At 37.3% G+C, this 9,517-nt stretch overlaps 1 protein-coding gene across 1 annotated transcript; it reads left to right on the plus strand.

The window, feature by feature from the left end:
• The first annotated feature begins 3,799 nt into the window (after positions 1–3,799).
• ddost (dolichyl-diphosphooligosaccharide--protein glycosyltransferase subunit (non-catalytic)) lies at positions 3,800–8,539 on the plus strand. Its single transcript, XM_063015322.1, has 11 exons — positions 3,800–4,043; positions 4,970–5,080; positions 5,162–5,248; positions 5,370–5,473; positions 5,699–5,805; positions 6,147–6,240; positions 6,334–6,482; positions 6,709–6,856; positions 6,955–7,075; positions 7,162–7,268; positions 8,012–8,539. Exons 1-11 carry the CDS (start codon positions 3,806–3,808, stop codon positions 8,159–8,161), a joined length of 1,416 nt encoding a protein of 471 aa, XP_062871392.1. The 5' UTR covers positions 3,800–3,805; the 3' UTR covers positions 8,162–8,539.
• The last annotated feature ends 978 nt before the right edge of the window (positions 8,540–9,517 follow it).

Below are 9,517 nucleotides of genomic sequence, written 5' to 3' on the forward strand. Positions count from 1 at the left end.
TTGTTTTGTGTTCTTCATGCCAGTTTTAAAGCTACCAGAAGTGTATATTTATCTCCCTGCTGAAACTTTCTCTTGGATCTAATTCATATTTCTTTCATTTCTAAAACAAGAGTGTATGTTTTTAAATACTTTGCATTGCACATACAAAAATAGGGGCATTTTTATGGAAATGATAGTGTAAATTATATGTACATACAGTAGGGTATGAACGCATCTTACGCACTTTGCGCACCCTACGCAAATTCACGAACGTCGCTAGGTACGTAGGTCAGTTTCGTGAATCGGAGCATGCGTAGTGAGGCTCTCATTTCGCGTGTTTGTGTTTTGATGGATAAGTGCTCTTTTCTTTTGACTTTGTGCTTATAAATGTTAACAGAATCGCATCTATTTTTAAATTTAAATGAACAAGGACACATATATTCGGTCACTATTGAAAAAGGAACATATTTATTTACCTAAGGTTTTACCTTAGAAGTGACGAGAAAGTGAAGCATCCAGAAACAAGAAATCTGACCGCTTTAAACATCTGAATGTATCTACAACCCTACTGAGAGCAGCTACTTACAAATGTATTACAATAATAATATGATGAGTTATAAATACAGAGTGCTGCAATCACTGCAATTAGCTTAGCAGCTAACACTAGCGACTAAGCTAACAAGTACCGATGTTGTTGATCTTAAATATTAACTCACAGCTGTAACGTCTTTCGTATAGTTAGTGTACTGCACACAGTGTACAAGTCTTTATTGTATATCTTGCATAATAATGATAGTTATAGTTCGTAAATTATCGCATACACTTTAAGATCTTGTTATTCACATTCAAAGCTCTACATGGTCTAGCACCCTCTTACATCTCCGATTTACTCCAATTCTACAATCCCACCCGCTCTCTTAGGTCTTCCTCAGCCTTCCAGCTTTCTATTCCTTCTGTCCGCCTGTCGACTATGGGTGCGAGGGCTTTTAGCCACTCTGCCCCTTCTCTCTGGAACACCCTCCCAATCCATATCCGTACTATCGATTGTTTCTCTACTTTTAAATCCCAACTTAAAACTCACCTCTTCAAGCTAGCCTTCTACTAATCTTTCAAACTTGATTGGTACTACTACCCCAATATTTGTTTAATAGTGATTACATTTGACTGTTTAGAGATTGTATTGATTTTATTGTATTTATCTTTATTGATTTTTCTATTAGATTTTAATGGTTTATTGATGTCTGTTACTTTCTTGCTTTTGTAAGGTGTCCTTGAGTGTTTTGAAAGGCGCCATAAATAAAATGGATTATTATTATTATTATTATTAGCTATCTGGGTTTAAGTCAGTATCTCAGCTGTGAACTAGTTGGCTAGGCATTGACACCACATGGCTGTTCTAACCTTATTAGTAGGGGTAGGCAAGACAATCCAAATATCGATAGTATCGATACTTCAGTTTTACTTTTTCTCCGCTACATTCAGTCCGTTTTACTTGTTTTATAAGTAGAGACCAAAGCTGCGTCAGAAATCGCATCCATACTTCCATACTGAACAGTACGCGAGTAGTGTGTCCGAGTACGTAGTATTCATTAAGTACCCGGATGACCTACTGCATGGGCAGCTGTTGTTGAGTATGTAAACACAGCACAGTCCGGTCTGATAATCTCATAATTCAACTGGAACTGATAGATGGTGGAGAGTCGGTTCTTTACAGTGTAAGTAAGTAAAAACACCCGGTTTCTTCTGCTCATCTTCACTGTTCAGTGTGATAGAGAAACTCTTCTTTCTCCTCTGGTGAATCACTCGATATGCCTCAGTGCTCAAAACACATGAAAACGTGATGAATTTTATTTTCTTTAGTATTTGAGCTCCTGTACAGACACATTATTTAATGTTTATTTACTCTTTATATAGTAAATCTAACCGGAAGACGAGCTGACCTGAGCAACTGGACAAGTTACCTCAGCAAAGATCCACATGATGGCGCAGAAACACCACAAACATCCTGAAAACGCTTTGATCAAATGTCCCTTTATTATCAAACTGTTATACATAATGAGTACAAATTATTATTTTCATATATGGAACTGCAATAAATTATTTTATTTAAATATAAATAAGCAAAATTATAATACGCATTAAAATGAATGATGTGAATCCTGAGTCGGTTTAGTGATTCTGTAGTTCATTACTAGTTGCTCAGGCAGGTGTTTAGTGCAATACAGTGAAAGTAGCAGCATTATGAATTTTTTATTATTTGGTAGCAGTGAAAGCTGGAGAAGCAGAAGCGAAATGAGAGGAAACCATACCGAGATAAACTCAGCAAGGATGCCAGGGAGCGTTGTTTGGATAAATGATTATCTGTTAACAGTATTGATAATCTAAGTTGGTTGTGCTTGTAGCGGTAAATGTTTGTATTGTTTATGCTGTTTTTTTGCACAAAGATGTGCTATACTTAGTTTTTGTCTGTGTCTGTTTATAAGTAAGTATAAATAAAGTACATATATTGAAATTTTACATAAATGTACTCGATTATTGTCCTATTTGCACACACTCTTAAAAACAATGGTTATTTAGTTGAGACGATGGTACATTTGCATTATGAGATGGGTCTGGAATGGGAAAATACGCTAAAGTGGGTAGTTGCAGGTGAAATGTTGCCACGGAGTGTATTAGTCTGTTGTATTATTTGATTAAGTAAAGGGTATTACTAGAATAGTGCATACCAATCAGGCAGAAATCACACACTATGTATACAATATGTAGTTCTTATTACTGTCAGAAAAAGAAATAATGCAAACCACATTTAATGTTAGTCCATTTTGTGTCCTTTATGCCAGTTTTAAAGCTAGCAGAAGTATTCATTTATCTCCCTGATTAAACTTTGTCTTGGATCTAATTTATATTGTTTTTCATTCATTCCTAACAGAAGAGTGTAAGTTTCTGAATGCTTAGCAGTGCACGTACAAAAATAGGGGCAATTTTTATAGAAATGATAGTTTAAATTATGCGTAGGTAAAGTACGAGCGCATCTTACGCACTTTGCGACCCCTACCTATGTACGTAGGTCAGTTGCGTAAATCGGAGCATGCGCAGTGAAGCTTATTCTGTGTTTTTCTGTTTTGATGAATAAGTGCTCCTTGCTGTTGACTTTGTGCTTATAAATAATAACATAATAGCATCTATTTTTAAATTTAAGTTAACCAGGACACATATATTCGGTTTCTATTTAAAATGTACACATTTATTCACCTTGCAAGCACAACTACCTGGTATGAATTAGCCGCTTGGTGGTGATATGCTATGATGGGAAGGTTGTGAGAAAGTAAATCATCCAGAAACAAGAAATCCGACCGCTTTAAACATCTGAATTTATCTACAACAATACTGAGAGCAGCTACGTATACAAATGTATGAATTACAATAATAATACGATAGAGTTGTAAATACAGAGCGCTTATAAAACAGAAATCACTGCAATTAGCTTAGCAGCTAACACTAGCGACTAAGCTAACAAGAACCGGTATTGTTGACGTTGGATGTTAACTCACAGTTGTAACGTCTTTCGTATAGTGTACAAGTCTTTATTGTATCTCTTTCATAGTAATAATAGTTATTGTGTATGAGTTATTAGAGTTTTAGTCAGTATCCCATCTGTAAACTTGTTTGCTAAGCTAGGTATTGACACCACACGGCTATTCTAACCCTAAGATCTGCACTGATGCATCTCGGTAAAGATCATTGGTCCATTAGGCGTCTCCTGATTGGCTGACAGCCGGGTGAGAGTTTACGCTGCAGTTAGCGCTGACGTTGTCCAAGAGGAAACATGGCGGCGGGTGGTTCTACACTGAGGGAAAGCTTCATCCATACTGGAACATTAAAGCAGGACAGACGGAGTGCCAAAATGGCTTTGAAATCGTCAGAAGGATTCGTAAACAACCTGGTATTAGTTTTATCTGCGGCTTTGCTGTTGCAAGTGGTTAGTGGAGATGGAAAGACTCTGGTTCTTCTGGACAACCCGAATATCAGGGACACCCATTCAATCTTCTTCCGCAGCCTGGCCGGTACAACTGCACACACAAGTGTTTCTGAGTATTAATTATTTACATGCGTCTGTGCGGTGTTTAATTATAAGTTAACAAATACAGACGAACCCTTATTTGGTTGTAAATGTTGATTACTTTGTTCTGAAGCATGCAAATGATTCGTGCTTCCTGGATTTAGCTTAGCAGAGTTGTTGCATGGCTGTGTCCCAAATCGCTTCATTCTTCTTTAACTGATCCTAATCACTACAAAGTGTGTGCACTTATTTTTATAGCAATTGACTCCTTTTAACAGATCTGACTCTGTGCAGGTGATACGTTAGACATTAAATTTGGACATAAAGGTAACTAACGCACTTTTTGACCACTAGGTGGCCAAGTCAGAATTCTCATATTAGCCAAGAACAGGATTTATAAGGCATTCTTTTGGTGTGGTTTTTTTCCTTTCTGCTCCTTCAGTATTCAGTGGTCACCACAGACCACAGTAAATAATTCTGGTCCACATACCGGATCTGGCACAGATTTTACACAGTATGTCCCTCCTGATGCAACACTCAATCAAAACAGTCCATCTTGGGTTAAACTGTGCCACTTTTTACCATGTGGATGCATAAGCTGTGTTGATTCACCTTGGTGCTGGAAATTAGAATGTCTGTTCTTACTTACAGCTGCCACACATACAAGCTATGAAATGGGATAACATAAAGCCCTCTGGTGAAACTTTACTTTAGTCAAATGCCTGACTTAAGATTAAGAAGACAGTCCTGATTTTTATCATTTTTTTATTTCGTACTTGAGGGGGTGTTTCCTTTGATTGTCCTGGGCAGAATTTGTAGCAGTAGTACATAGTGGTGATGTAAAACCCTGCAGTGCATGGAAATGTGACGTCTGAACATCTTTACTTACTAGCTTTTTACTTATTATCCATCATTTCCTTTTCTTCTCAGATCGTGGTTTCGACCTCACATTTAAGACTGCTGATGATCCCAGTCTCTCACTGATCAAGTATGGACAGTTCGTGTATGACCATCTCATCATTTTTGCCCCATCTGTGGAAGGTATTCCTCTAACATCAGAGTCCTTGAACATCAGAATATATTTGTATTGATACTGACAAGCACTGTTTGTATGACTCTTAGATTTTGGAGGAAACATCAATTTAGAGACCATCACAACATTTATTGATGGTGGTGGGAATGTTCTTATTGCTGCCAGCTCAGATATTGGTGAGTTTGTTTTCTTTTTATTTGCCACATATATATGTCAAAATATTTGTTTTATAAATTATTTAGTGGGTTATTTATATGATTATACTTAGGATGACCTTTTTCCCCCTTTTCCCTGCAGGTGACCCGATCCGAGAGTTGGGTAGTGAATGTGGCATTGAGTTTGATGAGGAGAAGACTGCTGTCATTGATCATCATAATTATGACGCATCTGATCCTGGTGAGGTGAGTGAACCTGATATCTGCATGAGAGGTAAATGTACAGTTTGTAACAAATAAAAACTGCCATTGTTGCTAGTGGTGTCTTGTATGTACTTAGTCATTGGAATGTTGCTGGCTTAAATCCCACTCTTAGGTTGCCATTCAAAATTGCTTGAATGGTGTATGGTCACAATTTTAGGTTGTTCTGAATAAAAGCATCTGCTAAATGCTCTAAATGTTTTTTTGCAGCACACCCTGATTGTTGCAGACCCAGAAAATCTACTCAAAGCTCCTACTATTGTTGGCAAGCCCACCGATAAGCCCATTGATAAGCCCATTCTCTTCAAAGGTGTTGGGTATGAGTGATCTTTTTATTTTCTTTATGTTTTGATAGATAATATGTGGTCAAAATATGTAATCATTCAGACTACACAACCAAAACCATGACCATTTAATATGCTATTGCTGCTATAAATGTGCATGCACTTCTCTTTAGCATTTAGGAATTCTCTTTAATTCAAAACACAAGAACATTAGTTAGATAATAAGAATTCAAAATTCAAGTCACTATGCTTTTCAGTACAAGAAGTGTTTGTATATACACCAGTGGTTGTATATACTGTAGATGTTATGCTTGATTCTATGCACCTGTTATCAATGGGTTTTGGTAAAATACATGTTATGTATGTATTTTTAGCATGGTGGCAGATCCTGATAATCCTCTGGTGCTGGACATCCTCACAGGCGCCTCCACTTCTTACTCCTACTTCCCTGATCGTCCTATTACCCAGGTTTGTATCCAGTTACAATTTAGGACTACATTGTTTATTGTACATGTGGCAGCATACTTAAGTTAATGTTTTCTCACACTTTTGTATTTGCAGTACCCTCATGCTGTTGGAAAAAACACCCTCCTGATTGCTGGACTACAGGCAAGAAACAATGCTCGTGTGGTGTTCAGTGGCTCGCTGGATTTTTTCTCTGATGCCTTCTTCAACTCTGCAGTGCAGAAAGCCACTCCTGGATCACAGAGGTTTGACTTCTCATTCATTATTTTCCTAAATGATTTGTACCAGTATGTACCTGTGCTCAGGATGCACACTCATCTCAATTTAGCCACTTTTGTTTGTCTTAAGGAAGCCAGACATTGTGATTGTCATTAGATGTGCAATTCTATTTTATTCTTTTGAAATTCTATCAAAATGCTTTGGAGCACCTGCATGTGTAATCTGGTTAATATAATGTTACATGTGCATCAGGTATCCACAGACTGGCAATCAGGAGCTGGCTGAGGCCCTGTCCCGCTGGGTGTTCAAAGAGTCAGGCGTCCTGCGGGTCAGTGCTGTAACACATCACCCTGTGGGAGAAAGCACACCGCCTGCTGCTTATACAATTACTGACCTGGTTGTAAGTCATTGTATCACCTGTTCTTATGTTTTAAAACTTTAAAATCTTAAAGAAGATGCTATTTGGTCTTTACCCACTTTTTGTAACCTTCATTTCAGGAATACAGCATTGTGATTGAGATGCTGTCAGAGGGACGCTGGATACCGTTCGATGGGGATGACATTCAGCTAGAGTTTGTCAGAATTGACCCCTTTGTTAGGACATATCTGAAGAAAAAGGGTATACACCAACAGTCTTTTTAAATCTTCCTGCTCTTTGTATTGATTGTTGTTGGACTAAGATAAACGTACTTTGTTTCTGCACAGGTGGTAAATACAGTGTCCAGTTTAAGTTGCCAGATGTTTACGGAGTGTTCCAGTTTAAAGTCGATTACAACAGATTGGGCTACACACACCTTTACTCCTCCACACAGGTGAGCTGATTTGTCATTAATATTGGTATTATCTTGTGTAGTCTGAGAGCAGCCAGAACTGGCTAATAATTTATACAGTCACTCCTTTATGTTTATTTATGATGTATAATTGTGAGTAAATTTAATTTAGGGTACTTTTCTGTTGTTTAAGCAAAATCATATTAAAGTAAAATCAATTACAGTTGTTTATCCTACCATTCATTCTTTTTTGGAATAAAGTCTGATCATGAGTTCTTGACATGTGAGTTGCAGTCTCTGCAGCCACTGCACCTAAAAACATTTATTTTTAACTTGGTTGAACAAGTTCGAATCTCAGCTCTGCTACCGGCAAGCTGGGCGCCTATACAGACAGTGATTGGGTTGTCCAAGAGTTTGCTGCAATTACGACCTCTGCTGGCTGGGGAATATTGGGGATCAGTGCGTGACTCGTTTTATGCAGATAATAAGAAGCGGTCGGCAACATACTACCCAGAGGGCGTGTGTGATATTCATGGCCCTCCTTGGTCAGGAGTGGAGGTCAGCAGCTGTTGAGGAAATATCTATATAATATAGTAACGATATAGTAAAATATAGTAAAATATCTTTATAATCCAACCTAGCTAAGAAATTGTCTAGTTTTGATTATATAGATATTGTTTATAAACTGTTTAAAAATGGTTACAGTGTTCTGGGGTATTTGGTTGTAATTATGATTCAGTGCTAAAAAATTGATTGTTTACCTCTGAACTTTATTTTTGTTGTAGGTGTCTGTGCGCCCACTGCAGCACACCCAGTATGAGCGCTTCATTCCCTCTGCTTACCCATACTACGCTAGTGTTTTCTCCATGATGGGTGGACTGTTCATCTTTAGCATCGTCTTCCTCCACATGAAAGAAAAGGAGAAGTCAGATTAAATAGAGGACAATATTGTTTAATATTAGACGAGACTGAGTTCATCCAGTCTTTCTGAAGGTCATTGGTTGAGGGCTACTTGTGCTGTTGTAGGCTTTTCCTCATGACTCAGACCGGCCACTACATTTACAGAGCGTTTGTTTCATTCTGGGTTTAAATGCTTTTTGTGGGAGTTTTTTTATACAAGTAATTTTCAGGTGGGTTCTTCATTTTATTTAAATAATCTAGAAGGACCCTCAATCTAAACATAAATGCAGTTTTGATTCGACCCCATGACTAAATGCACTGATTTTTTTGTTCACGAGTTTAAATTTGTAATAAATATGTTCAAAGTCTGTAAAAAAGAAAGAAATAAACATTAAGGTTTATTAATGTCCACATTCCTCTGATTTTAAGTGTTTGTTGTGTAAATCACTTTTATTTGATGTTTTCATATGAACTGAACTGTATGTAATCTTTTATCTTCTAAAACAGCAACCAATTTTCTGAGAAGTCTTCTCACAAGTCTGTGGGAATTTGTGCCTAATCATTCAAAAAAGCATTTGTATGGCTGGACCCTGATTGGTCAAGAAAGTTTCAATTTATGTTCCAGTTCATTCCAAAGATGTTCAGTGGGACTGGTCAGGGCTCTGTGCAGGCCACTTTAGTTTCTTTAAACCAAGCTTTTCTTCACGACGTTGCTTTGTAAACGGACGCTTAGTAATGCTGAAACAGAAAAGGGGCCTGCCATAAACTGTTGCTGCAAAGCTAGAACAACATAATTTCCTTTATATAATTGATTTATTATACCTGTTAGCATTGTTGTTGTGGCATGCATTTTGAAGGGGTGTTCCAATACTTTTGGAAGGTAGGGGGCACATACTTCATAAAGAATGCTCCAACATCGCACCACAAACCAATACAGGACTAAAACAACATTTTAAGAAGAACCCTCATTCTGAGGCACAAGGGAGCGTCTACTCTGTATTGTTATTTAACTTGGCATTGACCTTTAACTTGGCATTGGTGATTATGGTTAATTACAGCTGGCCAATGTAAAAAGGGCCAGTTTGACTAAAATCCCTAGTATTATGTCAAGAAAGCAAAAAAGTCCAAGACAGACTGTGAAAATCCAAATATTCAGATAGTCAAAAACATCACTTGGAGACTTTAATTAACTTTTAAGTACCAAATACTTGGTGCAAGAAGTTGGTTTAAAACACACGAAACAGTGGTCTCCATTAAGATCAGAAAGAAAATCAAATCCTGCTTATCCTGAGAGAAAATTTGTTCATATAAATATTAGAGGAATATAAATATATTAGAGGAATGACAATATTGCGCTAGGTGTACTATAAATGTACACTTTTTCTTAATTA

Source organism: Trichomycterus rosablanca, chromosome 19 (assembly GCF_030014385.1).
Source record: "Trichomycterus rosablanca isolate fTriRos1 chromosome 19, fTriRos1.hap1, whole genome shotgun sequence".
NCBI lineage: Eukaryota > Metazoa > Chordata > Actinopteri > Siluriformes > Trichomycteridae > Trichomycterus > Trichomycterus rosablanca.

Bases quoted from the DNA above. Each gene is read 5' to 3' on its own strand.
- ddost (XM_063015322.1), top strand. From the start codon at position 3,806: ATGGCGGCGGGTGGTTCTACACTGAGGGAAAGCTTCATCCATACTGGA. The intron at 5,474-5,698 runs GTGAGTGAACCT...GTTTTTTTGCAG, and splicing joins ACGCATCTGATCCTGGTGAG to CACACCCTGATTGTTGCAGA. The intron at 7,269-8,011 runs GTGAGCTGATTT...TTTTTGTTGTAG, and splicing joins ACCTTTACTCCTCCACACAG to GTGTCTGTGCGCCCACTGCA.